This window comes from Eschrichtius robustus, chromosome 1 (genome assembly GCF_028021215.1).
Source record: "Eschrichtius robustus isolate mEscRob2 chromosome 1, mEscRob2.pri, whole genome shotgun sequence".
In the NCBI taxonomy this organism is placed as follows: domain Eukaryota; kingdom Metazoa; phylum Chordata; class Mammalia; order Artiodactyla; family Eschrichtiidae; genus Eschrichtius; species Eschrichtius robustus.
The window spans coordinates 128175946-128197593 of record NC_090824.1 but is presented as its reverse complement, the minus strand read 5'-3'; the positions used below and the strand labels follow the sequence as shown (position 1 = coordinate 128197593).

The 21648-nt window shown below is 48.7% G+C and overlaps 1 protein-coding gene across 2 annotated transcripts in view; it reads right to left on the bottom strand.

The window, feature by feature from the left end:
- The window catches only part of SMAD3 (SMAD family member 3), a 195115-nt gene that overhangs the window by 104710 nt on the left and 68757 nt on the right, over window positions 1-21648 (bottom strand). Inside the window, exon 1 of one of the 2 annotated variants that reach the window (XM_068554261.1) lies at window positions 10608-11498. The exons of the other annotated variant lie outside the window; for it this stretch is intronic. Coding sequence (XP_068410362.1) covers window positions 10608-10813 — 206 coding nt within the window. The 5' untranslated portion in view covers window positions 10814-11498. Of the gene's footprint in view, window positions 1-10607; window positions 11499-21648 lie in introns of those variants that run through there. 2 annotated transcript variants of the gene reach the window in all.

Here is a 21648-nt window from a genome sequence, read left to right as displayed (position 1 = left end):
ACATAGCCTAAAGCTGTCCACATGGTGGTGTAAGGGATTATGACTCTGACCCGGATAACTCAGGCAGAAAACCTGCTCTTACCAGCCTCGGGGTGGGGGAGGAACGCGAATAGAATGGTGGCTTCAGCCATGCCGCTCCCCTACTTAAAAATCTCCTGGGCGCTGATGGAGCAAGGTCCAAACGCCAAGTTCGGCCAACTGAAGCCCTTGGCAACATCCTTCTCCCGACTCCTCTCTGGCCACTCCCTCTTCCACGTTCTGGCCACCCTGCCCCAGACACCAGGCCCTTCCACGCTCTGTCTGGCCAATGCTCCATGCAGCCTTCCCCGCACTCCCACACTCCTATCCACCCTTCAAAGTCCCGCTGGAGCATCACCTCTTCTGTGAAGTCTTCTGGGTCCCCCAGAAAAGAGCTGCTCTTTCTCGGGGCTCCCAAATACCTCTTTGTTCAGCCTTTGCTAGACTGTCTTTCCCATAAGCCCACCGTAACTGTGGTCACCGTGTCCCTTTTTGCCTCTGCACAGTTCAGTGACAGGACTTTATCTCTGCATCTCTGTATCTCCTGAGGCCCAGCACAAAGTCAGTGCCCAATAAATGGATCCAAAAACCAAATGCACTACAGTGGTTGGGCTCTTTGCTCCACCTTTCAGGTGGGCAGCTGCCATACGTATCACCTTCTCCCTGATCTGCATTTAACTCACTCTGATCTGGGTTCAAGGTGAGGGAAATCAATCCCTGTAGAAGCACCCACAATCCTGTCCATATAATGGTGCCACCTGAGAGGGGCCTCAGTCATGGCTACGTAACTGAGAGGATGGTGTTAAGAACAGGCCTGCCTCACCACCAATGGGTCCCAGAGCAAGAAGACCTATGAAGGCCCACATAGGATATGTCATATTTAAAAGACAGAAATCAAGAAAACAGACTGATAAATAGAATATGTTCTATCATATTGACAAATACCTTGATACTACCTGGGAGGCCAGGTTTGAATTTAGAGTTCTCTGACCCCTCGGTTTTACAATGGGATGCGGACACTCAGGGAGAGCTGGCCATGCCCAGCACCACCCCACACTTAGAGGGGCTCATGTACACCCATGCAGACACCCCCAGTCTGAATTCCATCCAATCCCTCCATCTCCCGGCCCTGCCCACCTTGTCAGCCTGGGGCCCACGGGTGCACACACGGTCCGTGGTCGACGCAGTCTGCCCTTCCTCAGGCAGATGGACCTGGAAGCAGGCTTGAGACCATGTGGGCAGGGAACTGAAGGGTCGGGACCCAGCATACAGTCTGTAAGGAGGAAGTGCAGACTCCACGTGGGCCATCCCTGGGCCCTACAGCTCTGCCCCATGGAAAGGACCACATCCAGAAGGATGTCCAAAGCATGGCCCACTAAGTGTGAGTGCCCTCTGGCACACCTCAAGGCGCAGCCAACGGTACCGCCATCCACATCTGGGTTATTTTGGAGCCGTGAGCTTCTGGCACCGAACATTCTCACCTGACAACCAAGCCAACTGGTGAGGTGGTACTTGGAGCTGGAACTGCTTTCCAACCAGGCCTCAAACACACACCAGCAACAATAAACATGCACTTCCACACACGGAAGGGCAGGCTATCGGTGACAAGCCTGTGAGTCACGGTGTTTCTTCTTCAGGATCTTATACCCCCCACCCCAGAAGCACTGATTCATCAAAGTTTATTTTCAATACTATTATTTATAGTCAGCCAAACAATTTTTAGAATGATGATGGAGGAGGGGAGAACCACCAAAGAATATGAATTCTCTTTCGATAGCCTTCCAAGCCATAAACCAACAAGTGGTGTGACTGTGGCCACTTGGTGCGCACCTGCTAGAGGAAGGTCCTCTCACTACATCAACCAATGTTCTCCAAACAGCGAGCCCTGAGAACAAGTGTGTCGGGGTGGGGGGGGGAACCTTACTGGAATCTACTGACACCATCAGTCAGATTTCCCCCTTGAAAGGGAAAAATGAGTGTTTACTAAGCACCTACTGTGTGCTGTGAGCCACACGTATCAGTCAAGTACTTGCTCTCTCTTATCTCATTTTGCGTTGACTTACAGGAGGTAGGTGGGCCCATGCCCATTATACAGATGAGGCAAATGGAGCTTAATCAATGGAAGCAGATGTCCCCAAGGCTGTCACATAGCCAGTAACTGGCCGAAACTCCGGTCTGTCAGACTCCAGGGCCCTTTGTTCTCGCTTGATGACTCTGCTCTTCCAGCCCACCCACGCCCCCAACTCCTGCTCCCCAGGCAATATTTTAAGACTATCTTTGGGTAGAGATAAATGGCTACACAAAGCGTTTAAAGAGGTAGCAAAACAAGCTCACTCACCCTGCCCTTCCAGGCACACAGAGAAATAAGACTCACCTCGAGTCTGAATTCAATGAGGATGCAAGAAAGTTTACAATGGGGCACATTTGAAGCAAAAGGAAAAAACCCAACTTCCATCACCAGTGCCTGCTTTCAGCCACTTGTAACTACTCAAAAAGTCCTTTCTGGGTCCATTACTCCATATTTGGGCTTAGCCCAGAGGTGATTTTTTAAGGAAAAAATGCCTTTTGGCATTTTTGAGCTGTGACAGCATAAAAACAGACCTTTAAAAAACACACACCCAAAAAGCATTACTATTTTCAAAAGTCCAGTCTCAAAGGAAAAAACAAAACAAAACGGTGACACCTCAGAACTACAACTTGGCCTGGCGGTCTGTGATGCAAGAGTTAGCAGGGAAAGCCACCAGACTGATAACGCTGTAGGTTTCAAAGGCAAACCTTGACCCAGGGTTTCTTAAACAACCCCCTAGTCCTAACTCCCAGCAAAGCTGTCAGGAGAAAAACTTGCCAGATGTAATCAGGGAGAGCCATGTGATACAGAAAAAAATACTATTTCGGGGGAAACTCACTTTTCATTTCCTAGCTGGGGTTTCAACTTGTAACCTCCACGCCGCCCCACAAGAGGCGCACGCTTACACAATCGAGTACAGCCTTTCTTTATATAGATGCTTGAAAATAAATAAAGGAAGCTTCCTGGGTAAACCCTGACATATGAGCAAACATTTTCCACAGGTATCCTCTATAATGCCTACCTCTCACATTTAACCATTTTTAGGCAATTGTGGTCATTAGTTTAAGTAAACTTCCTGCTCTGAGAATAGCCAAAAATAGCAACAAAAGAAGAAAAATTGCTCACTGCATCTCAAGGCACACAGCCTTCACTTCGTTACCCTCATATTCAGTTATTTTTATATTCCTTTGTAGTTATATTTCACTGATTTAGACTGACAGGGCGAGGGAGAGGCAAGGAGGGCAGAGGGGGAAAATAACCAAAATTAAAGGCTGAATTATAGTTTTATTACTTTCAACTACAGAAATTCATAGGGCCTTAGGATATTAATCATTAAGAAAGATCTGTGATTCAATGATCAACCGGATGCATGCAAAGGGGAGCTTCTAAAATGCTTGCATGAAAACCACTTTAGAGTTAGGAAGATCCTCTGATAGAGCTTATTTAGCCCATTTTCCAGTTGAGAACATCTGAGGCCCAGAGATGTTAAGCGACTTGGCCCAGGTGACACAGCTAGTTAGAAACAGAGCTTAAGTCTAGAACCTACTAAGGTCTGTTGACTCCTGCCTCCAAAATGACTCCCAAAAGTTTGTTTATGACTAATTTTTCTCTGACCACATTTATGGGGAGAAAAGGCCTGCTACACAAACTTCAGCCTAGTCCAGCATTAGCCAAACTTCTTAATTAATAGGCTTCTACCGTGTTTTCGTTTTAAACCAAGGCTCTCTGTCAAAACATTCTGTAGCAGTGTGCCACGGTGGCAGGCTGCTGTTTCCAGCAGAGGCCTCAGATAATCACTGCAGACAGTGTGACTTGTGCTCTAGATTTGTTATTTCTCAAACTGTTAATTAAGTCAAAACAAAGAATAATGTTACACACACACACACACACACACACACCCTCATCAGGACTCAATAAACTGCAGAGCTTGGGGGATTTGGTTCTCTGGCATTAAGAAAACAGTATTTACAAGTTAACCAGAGTGAACACATACATGATTATTACAATTCCAAAGGACTCATGTTCAGCAGCCAGTGGACCAGAGGCTACAGGAGGGCAGAATCAGGCGTCTGCCTTGTTCACTGGTGGGGCCCTGCTACCTGGAGCAGGTTTTGGCACCCAGTAGGTGCACTGAAGGAAAGAGTAAACACGAATTGGACAAGTTCTCTCGGATCTTTGTTCTAAAACCTGGAATACAGTAAAATTAGAAACCAGACTTCTGCAGGGCGGGTTTAATATGGCAATTTCCAACCGTTTCCAGGAACCACGGCACTTGAAGATGAGGAGACTGAAGTGGTCAGCAGATGATGCCCAGCCCTCCTGGGGAAGAGCTAGTCCCATCTAGCACTGCACAGGACACTCGTGTCTGCAAAAGGCTGGTAAATCTCCCAGGCCCCTTCACCGGCAGCCTTTCTAGGCAGTTCCCTTCCCAGCAGACTGGTACTACCAGACATGGATTTGGGGAAGGGGGCACGGTGGATTTTGGTTTTTTAAAATATGTCAATACATCAGAGGAGACAAGGACAAAGTTAATTAGGACTATTCATGAGCCTTGTTGATTGAGAAAGCTGCATTCCACTTTAGAGAGCTTAACTGCACTTAAAGGAGGCTGGGGGAGGGGTGAATAAAGAAGGTGGGAGAATAGGTAAAGGAATAAAGTTGGACTTCAAGTTTTAAAGCAAGCGCTGCTTGCAACATAGATGGACCTAGAGATTATCAGACTAAGTGAAGTAAAGCCAGACAGAGAAAGACAAATGTCATATGATATCGCTTATATCTAAAAAAAAAAAAAAAAAAATACAAATGAACTTATATACAAAACAGAAATAGACCCACAGACATAGAAAACAAACTTATGGTTACCAAAGGGGAAAGGGGGTTGGGGGGAAGGGACAAATTAGGAGTTTGGGATTAACATACACACTACTGTACATAAAATAGATAACCAACAAGGACCTACAGTATAGCACAGAGAACTATAATCAATATTTTGTAATAATCTATAAGGGAAGAGAATCTGAAAAAGAATATATATATGTTATATATAACTGAATCACTGTGCTGTACACCTGAAACTAACACAACATTGTAAATCAACTATACGTCAATAAAAATAAATAAATAAATGAAGCAAGCGCTACTTGGTCCCATTCATAAAGGAGCTCGTGCAGACACGGCCGTATTGTGCATCCAGTGGCATTTAGAAACCTCCCAATAAGTTAACAAGTGAAAATTAATGGTTGCTCAGTCCATTAAATCGTGTTAATTTTATTTCCATTATAATAATACAGCAATTACAAATTTACATTATTGAACCAATATTTATTTTTCAAAAACTCATTTTAATTGGATTCCTGATGTGATAAGCTCGAGCCACATTCTCTCAATGCCATCAGCTGCTTCCATTTCTCATCAGAACGAAATGACTACTGTATTCATTGACTTTTTCTATTATTAGAATTGTCATTTGACACTTTACATCCTTGCAAAGACTTCTTAAAATACATTATTAAAAGCTCTTATGTCCATATAGAAACTCAGGTTTATAGGATTCATTTTCAGCAAGTGTTAACCAGAGAAATGAAAAGCTAGGTCACACCAAAAGTCTGCAACTCTGAGGATCCACCATCACCTCCAAGTTGTCTACTGCTTATCGACATGGTCCGTTACATTCTGCGCTAATATATCTAAAGTCACTGTTTCCACCAAGGAAACCTGAATTTCAGGTTTGCAATACTAATTACTCTTTACTTCAAAGCGAGGACACTTTACAGTGGCATAAAATACTGAACACAAGTCACTAGTCACTAGTTCAGTGCGAGCTAGGAGGTAACAAATTCATAGCAGTGCTCCGTTTAGAGAGAGAAGGAAGATAAAGAAGATAAAGACATCCTCATTCTTGTAGGCAACGATCACCATGAACCCAAAAGTTCGTATGATCGTACTACAGTCCAGAAACGGCCTTTGGATAATAACTCCTGTCCTCTTGGTTTTCCACCTCACACGGACTCTTCCCTCCTCTCCCCACCTCCTCCCACAGAATTAACAGTCTGTCCCCCACATCCCTGGGCATTTTGTACATCCCTTGGCTGCAGCTCATGGCCTATATTTTGGGCAAGTCTGTCTCCCACTCTACATAGGGAGCCCCTTGAGAATAGGCACCCTGCCCTGCTCATCATAGTAGGTATTTAATAAATGACTGAATAATTTAGTCAATGAATGAATGATACACATAGAGGTCGAAACATAACACATCTGTCACACTCTCTGGTTTACAAAACACTTCCACAGGCTTTACCTCCTCCTGATTTTACAGGTGCTGGCACGAAGCCTCTGAGACATTAAGTGAACTGCTAAATCCATCCAGGTATTAAAACGGCAAGATACAGGACCTGAATTCTGTGCTTTTTCTGGAGAAAACAGATGGCTGTCATTATTTTGTTTTCTAACACAGTGACCTCTACAATATTTAAAAAACACATCATAATCCCCCCTGCCCGCCAAAAATATCACTCCATTCTAGAGTTCATATTTCTTCTGATGGCTGGGAATAAGAAAGAAATAGACACTCAATGCCCTATTGCTGTTTCCCTTACTGAAGTGTAAGCTCCTCACAGGCAGGGACCACCTCCAATTTATCTCTGCATCCTCCCCCACTTCCTGGAATACTGACTCAGACGTGGGAGGGGCCAACACCTATCAATGAATCCACAAAATCCAATCCTGTAACATTCGATGCGGAAGTGTGAGCAACGGGCTGTCTGCAACATGCACTGGCCCACACGTTCAACTCCTGGGTGCAAGCAGCAAGTTCCAAGGTTCCAAATGTCAAGGGAACGTCGAGTGGCTCCTAGGTTCGGCCATAGCTCTGAGCCAGCCCCACGGTCAGCTACCCGGTGTCCTGCAGACCCCTCCTCATCCCAGCCCTTGTGCGGAGCTCCCCTAATCAAGGTTAACAAGAGAAAGGAGAGGACGGGTGCAAGCAAGTGAGCTTGCTTCCAATGGGCCACATAAGAATGGTGCTCTGAGCAGCAGCTGAGAGAGGACGGAGGACAGGAGACGCTGAGATGGAGACGGTATTAAAGACGCCCCTCCTGCACCCTCGCTCTGTCCCCAGAAGCCTGAGAAAGGAGTGTTAGAGACGGGGATCATTTCCCTTTCTCCCCAGGGTGAGAGCAGCCTGGCAAAGTCCAGGTAGATAACAGGAGGAGGCTGCACCAAAAGAACAGATGCACAGAAAGGGAGGAGAGGGTGTGTGTCAGACCTGGGGTCTGGTTTAATTCTCCCACTTTCCTCTGGACCTGGTGCTCCGACACAAGAAAGCCCAAATTTCCCTCCAAACAAACCAGGCCTTAAGCTTGGTCCAGCTCTCAACAAGTGGGCCAAGTCATGGGTCCCATTTGGTGGAAACACAAGTTATCAGTGTCCATCAGAACAGTCATTTTTAAGTGCACCTGGCTCCTTATCACTGACATAACCTACACACACCTTCTCTATGCTATAACTCCATTCTTATACACTGGCCAGGAAGATACCTGCAGCTGTACTCAGGTACTCAACTAGATGACAGGTAAGATGCTGTTATACAACTTGCCAAAGTTCTGCCCATCCTGCCAGACCTCAGAGTACCCTGATAGCCCCTCTGTTGGTGTATCTAAATCAGGCTCTTACCACTGCCTTGGCACCGGTCTCTTTGACATTCTTGACACCAGTAAGCCTGTACCACTCCAGCTCTCCAGATCACTGAGACAGGTTAGAGCCGGGGTAACAGAAGCAAGCGTGCGGTCTGGGGGGGCCCTAGTATCCAGCTCTAATTGCCACATGGCGCTGTTGCTGCTCAAGATTTCGTATTAGCCAAAACAGGCTTGTTAAAAATCTCCTTAGACTGAGGGCTCCTTACACCCCAAGGTCCAGACCTCGCAGAGTATTTTTAAGTACCCAGTGCCCCACCCCACACACCCTGTGGGATAACTAGGTTCAACATTTCCTTCTGTCGACTTTCCAAAGCCCTAGTTATAAAAGGCAGTGAGGACAGAACAATTTGACAAGCAACCCCACAGCCTACGGGGCTCAGAGGCACACCGATATCACCAGTGTGAGGCCAGCTAGCTACCTCCCCAAGACGTGGCCTTTAGTTCTCTGCCCACGACCAAAAACAGCAGTAGCTGTTGCCAAGGGAGACAAGGTGACCCAGAGGCGTGGGCACAAAATCCAGGGATGGAAATCCACTTTGTCTGGATCCACCCAAGCAACTGGGTTTCCCTAACTGAAAAAGATGGAAAAAAATCCGCCTTAGCATTAGGTCCTTGCCAGGCAGGTAGAAGATGGCCCAGTCCTAACAGAGTCATGAGAAGGCCAAGTTAACTTGAACTCTCAGAGACACCCAAAGTGTTCATATGCCTCAGGCTGAGCAGGACTTTGGAAAAGGAAAAGGCAGGCCATAGCTATGCTTCCCCAGAGTGCAAACTCCTACCTTGCCAGGCCTCTCCTCCAGGCTGTCACCAGCCCAAAGACTGAACACTGGCAACCTTACCAACAAAGATCCACGGGGCCCAATCCCCCTAGTTAACACTGCTCTAGCCATTAGCAAAGAATGTATTCAGAACCTTCAAAGGGAAGAGCAGCCTGGGCCAGCAGAAGGAGCACATTTGGTCAGAACTGCATGTCTACTATGCCAAGCCTTTTTCACCTCTCTCCTCCAAAGGTTTCTCAACATTAAACGTGGGATAAATCTTAGGCCTAATTACCTGATCTATTTCCCAGGAGTTTCTTTTTCTTGATCTCATAAAAGCATGTGAAAGTCCTCTGTAAGCTGTGAAACACTTTACACAGCTGCTCATTTTATAATTAATAGCTTTTTTTTTTCCCTGTTTCACAACATAAAGCACTTGTCCTCAATGCACTCAGGCAGGTAAGAAGGCAGGTTTTGCAAAGCCTTCCCCAGGCTGGAGAAGTATGACATTTATTCACCCTACTCCCCACCCTCCACGGAAAGGAATAAAGAAGAATGAAGAACTAGGGCTGGGACCAGGACCTAGGGCTCACTGACCATCACATCACACCACCTTCTCTTAAGTCAATTCTGGCTCCCGATCACACACCCAAAACACACTTCCCAGACAGCACACTGCCTTCCCTCCCGCTTTATTGACTGGATCCACCCAGTTTTGAAAAAAATTATTATTTTTCAAGTCAGCACTCCCACCATATGTGGCATTTATTTCCAGAGGAGGCCTGGGTTCCCATGGACAGATGTTGCTTTGTGCCTGCCTGACACGGATGGCAGCCCTTGTACAGCTGCCCCAAGCAGGTGGCCAAGGATGGAGTCTACTCCTGGCCCAGCAGCAAGGATGACAATTTCTGTGGGGGCTCTGGCCTTGGGGACCCTCTACTCATTGCTCTGCAGCCTGGAACCCCAAGAACGTCCCCTACTCACACAGACACACAAACTCTCCCTTGGTTCAGAATAAGAGTTTTAAAGGGGGCTGAGAGGGAGAGACAGGAGGCTAAGGCGCCCCCTCAAGACACCCCAATCCCCAGCCTGGCACATCTCAGCTAAGAGAAGGCCGTGGGGAGTGGAGAGAAGTCACTGACCCCTTCTACCAGCCATCTGTGAGCTCCCGCCTGACCTAGCTGGCGCGAAGTGGAGGATAAAGGAGGTCCAGACAGATGGCAAAGCGCTTTGGGAAGGAGGGCTCTGTAGGAATGCGAGGGCCGATGCGAGGCCCACTTTGGGGTGCGTTTTGTTATCTCAGCTCTGAGCCCCGTCCTTTCGGCATCCACCCGCAATCTCAGACCGAAAGGTGGGCAAAAAACAGTCGGGGGAGGCGGAGGAGAGGACCCCACTCTCTGCCACTTATCTCTCTCATCTGAAAGTCAGAGCCCTGCACTGCAACTAAAAGTGCGTGTGTGCGGAGGGGGCGGGAGACTGGCACAACCGAATCTAAAAATACTCGATAAAAATGCTAATCCCGAAGGCAAAGAGAGAATGAAGAAGGAATCTGTCAATCACGAGGCTCCCGCTCCTCACCCACAGCCCCAGCTGTACGGACTGCATTCCTGCCGAGGAGGAAAGAAGTGGGGGGACAGGAATGAAGAAAAGAAAAGGAGAGACACCACCACCTCCACGAGCGCGGGCCGCGGGGGCGGGAGGCGGCGGCGGAGGAGGGGCTCCGGCCAGCAGAGCTGAACAAAGCGGGCCTCAAGTTCTAGTCCGCAGCTCCCCGGGGTGGGGGCGGCCGATTCCTGCAGCACCCCCTTTCCCGTAGGTGAAAAGCGAATGCGAGGTCTAGGAGCGCGAGTGCCGCGTGGAAGCCCCAGGCTCTGAATCTTTGCAAATCTAGAGAAGGTTTTGTTTGGGGTCCCCCCACCCCCTTCCTGCCCGCGTTCCCACCCCCCTTACGCGCGCGCGCGCGCGCACACACACACACACACGCTATCCCTCCCGCTCCTATCCCACCAGGCCGGCCTCGCCACGCCAGGGGGCTGGGCGGGCGCGCCCCAGCGTCCCTCGGGCCCCCACCTGGGGATGGTGATGCACTTGGTGTTGACGTTCTGCGTGGTGATGGCCTTCTCCAGTTCGTCCAGCTGCCCCGTCTTCTTGAGCTTCTTGACCAAACTCTTGACCGCCTTCTCGCACCACTTCTCCTCCTGCCCGTTCTGCTCGCCCTTCTTCCAGCCCAACAGGCGCTTCACGATCGGGGGGGTGAAGGGCAGGATGGACGACATGGCTGGGGAGGGCGCGCGGGCGGCGAGGAGCGCCCCCGGCGGGGCTGGGCGCGGCAGGACGCCGGGGGCGCAGCGGGGTGCTCGGCCGGGGAAGGCAGCGGCCGCCCAAACTTCGCCTCAACTCTCAGCGAACTTGCCGGTGCTCCCGGCCGGGCCGCGGCGCTGCAGCCGGCGGGGCTCGGCGCGCGGCCCTGCGCCCCGGGCGGCTCCCACGGCGGGGAGAAGGGCGGAGGGGCGGCGGGCGGGCGGGCAGGCAGCAGAGGCGCGGGATCGGGAAGGCCCCGGACGCGGGGCGGAGACGGCGGCCGCGGGGCTCGGAGTGGCAGAAGAAAGTTTGGGTTTCCGCACGGGGTGGCTGTTTGGGTGCCGCCTCCAGGAAGGAAAGTCCAACTCCCAGCCAAACTTTGCTCGCCTCGCTCGCTTTGATGCGCAGATCCCTCCGCCTCGGTAGCCTCGCCTCCCCGCTGCCCTCCTCCTTCCCGGCTTGCTCGCTTGCTCGCTGGGCCGTCCCCGGGTTTGCGCCGCGCTCCCGCTCCCGCCCGCTGCCAGTCTGTGTTTCATGCAAATCCGCGTGCAGCCTCCTTTCCAAGCGCTGTCACCGCCCCCTTGCCGCCGGGGCTCCCCGCCTTCTCCCCCGCGCCCTGCTGCCTCCTCCCGCGGGCGCCCTGCCCGCCCCCCGCCTCCGGGAGGGCGCCCGGCCTTCCCCCGCCCGGAGCGGAGCACGCCCACGTGGGCGTCCGGGGACAGCGGCGGCCCGGGCTGGAGCGCGCAGGACCCCGCGCGGCCCCGACCTGAAGTCCGGCGGGCGCCAGGAGGAAGTCGTGGGAAAGGAGCGGCGAGAGGGGCCCCAGGCTGGAGGGCCGGGCTCGGGCCGTGGCGTCTGCTCTCGGAACCCACACTCAGGAAGCTCAGTTGGAGTGGCGGGCCCGAGAGGGTTAGACTCGCACGAACGAGCGCCGTCCGGCCGCAGGCTGGCGGTGCACCCCCGGGAGGACCCCGGTCCGAGAGAGGGCGCGCGGAAGGCTTAGGCCCAGGAAGTTGGGGCGCGCACCGAGACGCGGGAGCGCCGATCCCGGTCAGGGGCCTTGGCGGCGCCGGTGACTCTAGGGCTGTTTTTATTCTCGCACCGGTGAGATCATACCGGCTTAGAGCCCCGAGACCGTGCGAAAGAGGGATTAGGGAGAGACTCTCAGAAGTGGAGATTTGGGGACCCCAGTGACTCCCTGGATAATAGCTGGAGCCAGGGGTCCCCTGGGCCTTGGAAAACAAGTGCCCGGCAGAAAATGGGCCTCAGAGACATCTGTTGAGTTCAGGAAGAAATGAATGGGGGCGCTTTAGAACTTATCTTTGGAGGAAAGGTTTCATTACAGGGTGTTGGAATCTTATGATAAAGAAAGATCCGAAATTCGACACCCAATAAATAGGAGAGAGAGCTTTGTTTTCAAAGCTGTAAACTCGCAAAAAGTGGGGCAAAAGGGCAGTATTGGGGAACCTTATGCATTCCAAATTAGTTTTGCTGGGAAGCAAAGGAACACGGGAATATTGGGGGAGCTCTGGGGTTTTTCTCCCTACCAGCACAGTTCAGGGGCATCTGCCCACAGACCCCTCACTCAGCTGCTTTCAGGAGTCACCCCAGGCCCCCAGGGCCTTTCTCCTGCTGCCCCTCCCCCTACCAGGCCTCTAGGCTTTGTTTGTTTTTAACAGCAGGAAACTCCCGTGGTGAGAAAGAAGTTATCTGCAAACCCTCTAGCGGGTGGGGAGTTACAAAGCCCTGTGAGGTATGGCCTAATCCACAAAGTCAGCCCAGAAGCTGCAGGGGTCCCTGCCTGGTAGGAGAGAATGGCCTCCCACAAGCCTGTCAGCTGCTGGGGCTGAGCGCTGGGTTTCTCGCCCTCCCCTCCTTCTAACTCCCCGCCTGCTTGGACCTTAAAGGAGAATCCCTGAACCCCAACTGGGGCTTAATGACCTGGTTCCCGTTCCTGGCTGGTCCTCGGGCTAACCAGCAGCACTGTAATCTGGTTTCACTCCCTTCCTGCCAGCCCTCATCAAAAAAGAGAAGGGAGGAAGGCAATCAACATTTATTGATGGCTTTCTTCATTCCAGGTAGCCTGAGTGCTGTCCTCTGATTTCACCTTCACAATGGCTCTTGGGGTAGATGTCCCTATGTCTCCCATTTACAGATAAAGCACCTGAGGCACAGAGATTATAATAAGTACTCGAGAGCCCTAGCAGCAGAGCTGGGATCTGATCCCCATGCTTTGTGAGGCCTCAGTCCACATTCTTGCCACTGCACCCAGCTAGCTGCCTTATAGAGTCAGGGAGGGCGAAGGTGACACCACAGATGGAGCTCTTTGCAAAACAAAAGTTCTTTACACAGGTGCACTATTGTGATACTAGAAGAAATGTTTGCTCACCTGTAAAATGGAGCTAGAGATAGCTTTCCTCTCAGTCTCCTACAGTGGTTGTGGGAATACAACGTGGAAAGCTTTGCAAACAGTCGAATGCTGTAAAGGAATAGAACAACACCTTGGGGCCACCATTAGTGCCATGGAGAGCCGTGCAGGGGGGGAGCAGGTTTCGGTTAGACGTGCACATCTACGGAGTACCTCCGTGTTGCCGTCCTACTCATTTCTGGGATGCTGAAATGAAAGATGAAGGTCCCTAACCTCAGGAGCGCACGGCCTAGAGAAGCACCAAGGGGTAGGAGGTGTGTGCCCACATGAAAGGGGCCCTTGCCGTCATCCCAGTAAAACATTCATTTTAACCTGAACATCGAATGAGGCAGGTCCCACTGTTGAGAGGCAGTCAGATCGAGCTAAAGGACCTCAAGCTTCATCAATGACTGACCTGGCTTTCGATCCTGGCTCTCTTCATCCCTTCACCCCACTGAGCGGCTATTCTCTCAGCTGTAAGAATGAAGCACACAACTACGAATGTAGAAAGAGCATTAAAATTGTTCCCCTTCAGTGCAAGGCCCTCATTTTACACAGGAAGAAAGCCATGTATGGTGAAGTGCAATGTGTGCTATGGAGGTGAGGAGCCCAAGAGAGATCTGAGGATTGCATGTAGTGGAAGGACCTAGCATGTCCCTAAGCCTCTGAATTGTGACATGGAAAGGGCCCCCGGTTCAGCCCTCTCATTTTCCTGAGGGGGGGGCAGTAACTTGTCAGCAGCTAGTGTGGCTGAAACATGCTTTCCTGCGCTTCCTTCATATGCCGTCATGCATGGGACAGGGACAGCTGTACATGCAGAAAACAGCGCTGGACCCATGTTATGAAGCCAGCAAGTACCATTTCTGGGCTGGTTCTTTCTTCTCTGGCCTCCGTTTCTCCACAAGAAGAGTTGGGGAAATCAGCCCAGTTTCACAAAGCAGTGAGGAGGGCTAAGGATTAGATTCCTCTGGGTGCCAGGAGGACCCCACATGCTCCCTTGACTTTGGGCAGTGAGTGGGTGGGTGGCTCCAGATGGATAGGAACTCTGTTCGGGTGCCTGGTCTCCTGGGCCCCAGCCAGGCTGGCTTCTGCAGAGGTTGTCCTTGGAAGGGAAACATTAGCCCGGTTAATTTTTCATCACGGTAAGTGCAAAGTTCAAGAGAGGTGGGATAGGGCCAGAGGCAGAGCCTCTGTTTTCCTGAAAATAGTTAGTCCTATGGGGGAGGAGCCTTACAAGCGGATTTGCCAAAAGGTTTTCATGTATTTGGAGTGGCTCCCAGGTGGAACACTGGAAAGAAACAAACGCCTGCCTCCAATTCTGATGATTTTTCCAGTAGCTAAAGGGTGTTTAATCAATAAGTGAGTGAAGCAATTATACTCCAATAAATATCTATTAAAATAAATAAATAATAAGTGGTGAATCTAGAAAGAGCAAGAAAATTGTTCTGTCTTCATTTTACACAAACATAAAGGGACATCTGGTGAAGGGAGGGCATTCACAATCTGCAGATAAGTCAGGATCTAGTCAGGACTAGAACTTTCATCCAAGTGCCCTCACCTGAGAGAGAGCATCTGTCTGCAGTCAGCCCCCATTTTTTAGCTCTTTCTAGCACCTTACACACGTGAGCTCTCCTGTGGCACCAGACGGACTTGAGTTAAAATGTCTAGTCTCCCGTTTCCAGCTGTGTGACTTCAGGCAAGTCCCTTAACTCTGTGCGTCAGTTTCCTCATCCATATAATGGGAGTAATAACAACATCTGCCTCTTAGGATTGCTGTAAGGACTCAAATAACCATGTAGAGAGCTTTCTAAAAGCACATAGAACATTTTCAATACACATGGCTGGTGCTCAGCGTAGAGTACTATGCACAAGTTAGAAGCAATGTGTTCTGCTTACATGAGACAAATGGTTGGACCTTAAAAACAGTTCTAGGTGAAGACAGTAACACACAGAATGAAACAAATAACACAATGCTACTTATGTAAAAAATTACATAGACACAAAACAACTGTATACATTTTGAAAGAAGTCATACAAACAAAAAGATAAATATTGAATCACCTCACACCCATTAGGATGGCTATTATCAAAAAAAGAGAAAAGAGCAAGTGTTGGTGAAGATGTGGAGAAATTGGGACCCTTGGGCATTGCTGGTGGGAATGCAAAACGGTGCAGTCCTGTGAAAATGGTATGGTGGTTCCTCAAAAAATTAAACATGGAATTAACACTTGATCTAATAATTCCATTTCTGGGCATATATCCTAAAGAAGTGAAAGCAGGGACTCAGGTATTTATACAGCAGTGTTCACACCAGCGTTATTCTTGATAGCCAAGAGGTGGAAGTAACTCTAGTGTCTACTGATGGATGAATGCATAAGCAAAATACAGTATATACGTACTGTAGAATATTATTCAGCCTTAACAAGGAAGGACATCCTGTCATATGCTACAACATGGATGAAACTTGAAGACCTTGTGCTAAGTGAAATAAGCTAGTCACAAAAGGACAAATACCATATGATTCCATTTACGTGAGGTACCTAGAACTGTCAAATTCATTGAGACAAAAAGAATGGTGGTTGCCATGGACTCGGGGGAGGGAAGGAGGGGAAGTTAGTGTTTAATGGGTATGGAGTTTGAGATGGGGAAGATGAAAAAATTCTGGAGATGGATGGTGGTGATGAATGTACAACCACGTGAATGTACTTAATGCCACAGAACTGTATACTTAAAAATGGTTAAAATGATAAATTTTATGTTATCTATATTTTATCACAATAAAAAATAAACAGAGAGAGAGAGAAAATATATATACATTGAACAGAACAAAATAGGTGTTTGAGGGTGGGCATATGGGAATTGGAGAGGAGGCTAAAGGGGGAAAATAAGTAAGTGGATCTGTGAACCTGTAATGATGAAGTACTGCATGGTACTGCGGAGTGTGTTAACCTCACCCTCTGCTGCAGAGCTGCAATGGTACCACGTGCTCAGCACATGGTAGTCAATATACTAACTATTCTCTAGTTTGCTCAAAAGACAGAGCCTTTTTCTAGCACCTTCCAACCCAGTGATGGTGATATCTCATATTTGGAGAAAACCAGTCAAAATTATTTAAAACGCCTGCCTCAGGGCCACCCCTAGGACCATGCAGGCTCAGACACTGCCCCCACCTGACAGTTTAGGGAACTGAGGGCTGGGGGACCAATACCCTTTGCAGGTCTGCTCTGGGCCAGGCTCTGGGCCAGGACTTCAAGGATAGGGTCTTGTTTGAAGTTCTCATTCCCCAAAAGATGGTTGCTATTGTTGCTGCTTCGCAGAGGAGGGACCAGAGACTCAGGAATTTAAGTTGCTGTTGTCCAAACTGGACGGCTGACCCCTGACTGCCAGCCCAGCAGGTTCCTGGGGTTGATTACAGACTGTCCCTGGGAGAAGGGGGCTGGGACAGAAGGAGCTGGGTGCAGATACTGTCCAAGGAAGGTAAGGCGAGAGACCAGTTCTGACTCGAGGAGATTTGGGGCAGGGGATTGGACTTGGGGGTAGGCATAGCCAACCGCCGCTGTGTGCAGACCAAGGCACGGGGCCAGGGCTGTGGGGGAGGACAGGATGGGCCTGTGGGCAGGCGGTTGGAGCCCAGGGCAGGGTTCACAGAACTATTTTGAGTTCTCCTGCAGGAGCTCCTTCCCAGCGTTCAGAAATTGCAGGCCTGGGAGTCAGGGGCCAGGAGAGGATCCCGGTAGGTGTAGAGTTGTGTGTGTGAGTGCGTGTATGCTTGATTATACCATCTGTGTGTGTCCTGGTGTGTTGGTCACTCTCTCTGTGTACACAGGTGTTGTTGAGATTCAGGGGTGTGTGTGTGTGTGTGTGTGTGTTAGATGTCTCTGTCTGCCCATGCCTCTGAGATCTGTCTTGTTCAGATCACATTATTTCAGAGTCCAGCCCCATATGTTTAAGAGAAATGGATACACGTTGTGTGAATTTTCTCCCTCGGTTCATGTGTTTTTGTGTCTTCGTCTTTGCATCTTGTACATATGTATGTTTGTAGAGGTCACTTTATTTGCTCTTTCCTATTTTCTGGGATAATAAGAGTCACAAATGTGGCCTTGGCTCAGACCCAGGATCTCCCTCGGCCCAGTGTTCAATTTACAATGTGGCCCTAAAAAAAACAGTTGTTGGCAAATTGTTGGTTCATTATAATTGCATTTATTTTTAAAAGCACATGTGCATATGGACAAACACCAAGGAGTGGTGTGTTGAAATAAAAATATAGTTCTAGAAAGGCAGTGAGATTGTATTACTTTTAATATATTGCAAGCTACTTTTACGCTAGAAGTGAATGGAATATACTATATCAAAGTTGTACCTCAATTTAAACAAAGATTTTAAAGAAAGACAGCAATGTGTAGGGTGAAAGTAGAGTTAGGTCTCTCCGGGGTAAGGAATGTGGATTCTGGAGGGTGGAGGGGAATGAGGCAGGGGTGGTTTGGACTATCTGGTCAGGTCTGAGAGGGGTTCTGATGCTCAGGACGGCGGGCGGGGTGTGGGGTGGGAGAGCTGTTAGGGCCTCTGTGTAGTCAAACACCGGGCATGTGAAAAGAGAAGAAAAGTCCTCACCGCTCAAAACAACACACATGTCTAGAGTACTCTGTCCCTTAGACACAACCCAGCATCTGGAAACAAACCTCCTGGGGTTGACTCAGACTTTGAAGGAATGAAATGAAAGTCAGAGGAATGGGGAAAGCTGTCCCTCTCCCAAGCGATTCAATCTGACCAAAGGGAGGGACACCAGCTTAAAGAGAGATGAGTTGGATTGTTGTTGTTTAAAAGAACCATGTTACAGGATTCTATTTCTATGAAATGCCCAGAATAGGCCAATCTATACAGGCAGAAAGTATACTACTGGTTGCTGGGGTGTCTGGTGGAGGGGTGGGGTGGGAGTGACTTCCAGTGGGTACAGAGTTTCCTTCTGGGGGAATGAAAATGTTCTAAAGTTGACTGGGGTGATGGTTGCACAGCTCTTTGAACATACTAAACCCCATTGACTTGTACATTTTTAAGCGGGTGAATTGTATGGTATGTGAATCATAGCTCAATAAAGATGTCCTTAAAAATAATAATAAAGGGCTTCCCTGGTGGCGCAGTGGTTAAGAATCCGCTTGCCAATGCAGGGGACATGGGTTTGAGCCCTGGTCCGGGAAGATCCCACATGCCGCAACTAAGCCCGTGCGCCACAACTACTGAGCCTGTGCTCCAGAGCCCATGAGCCACAACTACTGAAGCCCACGTGCCTAGAGCCCGTGCTCCACAACAAGAGAAGCCACCGCGATGAGAAGCCTGTGCACCGCAACGAAGACCCAACACAGCCAAAAATAAATTAAATTATTAAATTAAATTAAATTAAAAATAATAATAATAATAATAAAGGCTAACACATATTGAACGTCTCACAAGTGCTAGGCCCTGTTCTCAGTGCTTTATGTGGATGAGATCAACTCATTCAGTTTCTACCACTGCCCATGGTTGGTGTTATTATCGTGCCCTTTCCAAAAGAGGACACTGAGGCATGGCGAGGTGACATCAGTGAGTAACCTTGCTCAGACAAGCCAGGCAGCCTGCTGGACAGTCCTTGCTCTTAACCATGATGAAGACAAACAACCACTCACTAGAGATAATCACACTGCAGTCCCCTGATTTTTTCATGAAACATATCATGAACATCTTTCTATGTCAAGAAATATACATTTACTCCATTATTTTGAATGTGGAGCATTCTGCCACATGGATCTATCATAATTTGTGAAGCCAGTTTCCCACAACTGGACCTTTAGGTGGCTCTCCATTTTATTTGGCATTGTAAAAAGCGCTGCTTTAAACACTTTTGTACATATGCATCTGTGTACATCTCTGATTATTTTCTTAGAATAAGTCCCTGCAAGGAGAATGGCTACTTCTGATGCTGTTACTAAATGGTCCCTGAAAAGCCATTGTACCAGCTTATCCTCACCACACCAGCTTTATACAGTGAGAATGCACCTGGGGCAGAATTTTTCTTATCATCTTACTTAGTCATCAATAGCTCCATTCAGCTTTAGCTATGACTTTGTTTGTTTGTTTCCTTCTGAAATCAACACATGAAAAAGGGTCTCTGCTGAAAGACCTCTCATTATGGAGCAGAGGAGTCATAGGTGAGGAATTACAGGGTGGTGTTGTTGGCAGGCAGTATAAGGATGCATTTTTCGGTCTTCTTCCCCTGCCCTCCCACAGGTGTTGGTGTTCCCCAGGGCCAGGTACTTGCTTCTTTCCTTTTACATCCTCTCCCCGGGTGATCTTATTCACCCTGAGTCTCACCTAACCTTTATAAACTGACTCCCAAATCTGAGTATCTGGCCCAAACCCCTCTCCTGAGCTCTGGTCTCAAACTGTCCCCTGGAATTAGAGGCCCACAGTCACCTCAAGTTCACGTTCAGAACTGAGCACATCAGCTTCCTCCATGAACCTCCTTCTCAGTCCTCCATCCTCAGGGGGCATCACCATTGTCTCCAGTCACCCAACTAGTAACCTGGAAACTCCTCCCTTCTTTCTCCCCTACATCCAATCTGCCACGAAACCCTATAGAATCTGCCTCCCATCTCCCAGCCTTCACCTTACTTCAGGCCCCTATCACTGCTCACCACCAATTATTACAATAATTTTCTAATTGTCTTCCTTCTCTACTTACAGCCAGAGTGAGCATTGTAAAAGCACAAATCGCATCTACATCTCCCTGCTTTGTAAAAAATACTTTCAATGATTTGTAAAAAATGCTTTCAATTGTCTACAGCAGTGCTGTCCCATAGAAATATATGAGAGTGACCTATGTAAATGTTCTTAAATGTTCTTGAGGCTATGTTAAAAAAAGGAAAAAGGAACAGGTGAAGTTAATATATTTGATTTAACCCAACCTATCCAGTATATTATCATTTTAACATGTAATCAATATAAAAACTATCTCTACTTTTTTGTGTGTGCAAAGTCTTTGAAATCTGTTGTGTGCTTTACGCTTACATCTCAATTTGGACTGGCCACATTTCAAGTGCTCAATAGCCACATGTGGCCAGTGGCTATGCTGTTGGACAGCACAGGCCTAGAGAATAGAGTCCATAGTCCTTCACACAGAGTGAAGGCTCTGAGTGATGGGACCCAGCCTATCTCTGGCCTCATCTCTCTTGCTGTGCCCATATCACATCCTCTCTCCAGGCACATCACAAATATCCCTGGTTCTTTTCATACCACTGTGTCTTTGCTCATACCACTCCTTCTGGCCTTTGGTGTCCTCTCCATCCCTTCAATCTCCACATCCCACCCCTTCAACTAGATGAACACTCCTCCCATCCAAGACTAGGTTCAAGCATCACCCACTTCGTGAAGTCCTCCCTTCTCTGACTATCCTGTTCAGACCTCTATGCTGATACGTAGGGACCCGTTAGGGCATTTGTCTGTTTAATTAACTGATTCATTACAGTAGATTTTAAGCCCTTGAAAGTCCAAGACCTTGTCATATTTTTTCTCCCCAACACCTGTGCCTGAGCCCATTGAAGGTACTTAATAAATGTCTGGTGATGAACTGAACTAATAATTAGGAAGCCGAGGCCCATAAAGATTAAGTGATGTTCCCACAGTCTCATAACTAAAACATGGCATCCTGACTTACACTGCAGGCTCTCAGCCCCGTGCTTATTTGGCCACCGGGTTAGGGGATGTCAGAAATCCAATCTGTAGGGTATGCATGGAAGGATTTACATGAAGATCGGTTTGAGGTGCCAACTGCTAAAATCCAGGCAACCTGGACCACAATCTTGCTACTTCTGGTGTGGACTCAGCTTCTGTTGCACTATATTTTACTGCCCTCAAACAATTATGAGGAAACGACGGGGACCAAAAGAAACATAGGAGCAGGGTGCGTGATGATACACAGCCCTTGATCTGGACTGACCTCACCCACAGATGAAGAGAATGGCTGTGACTTGGGGAGGAATTTTCTCGGAAGTGCTTGAAGCCTGGTTAAGTGGCAGGAGAAATGATTGACTAGACTGCCAGTGGGGAGGGGTTGGGGAGGGTGAAGGGTCTGGTTCTATCAATGGACGTGCTCTAACTTGCACATTATTTACACCCCCAGTCTCAGTTTCCTCATCTGTAAAATGAAGGGATTGGACTGGCCTTGGGTATTATAAATACAAGACTCAAATACCCTCCTTTGCCTGACCCATGGCAGATGTTACGAATGGCTTTCTGAGTTCTCTCCTGCCTTGGAATTCTTTAAACTCTGCCACGGAGCTGTCATTCCTCTAGCTGGAGCCTGCCTGCCTTTGTGCCTCTTCTAGCTCCAACCTTCGAATTCATTGATAGAGACACATCCTCTGATCTCTG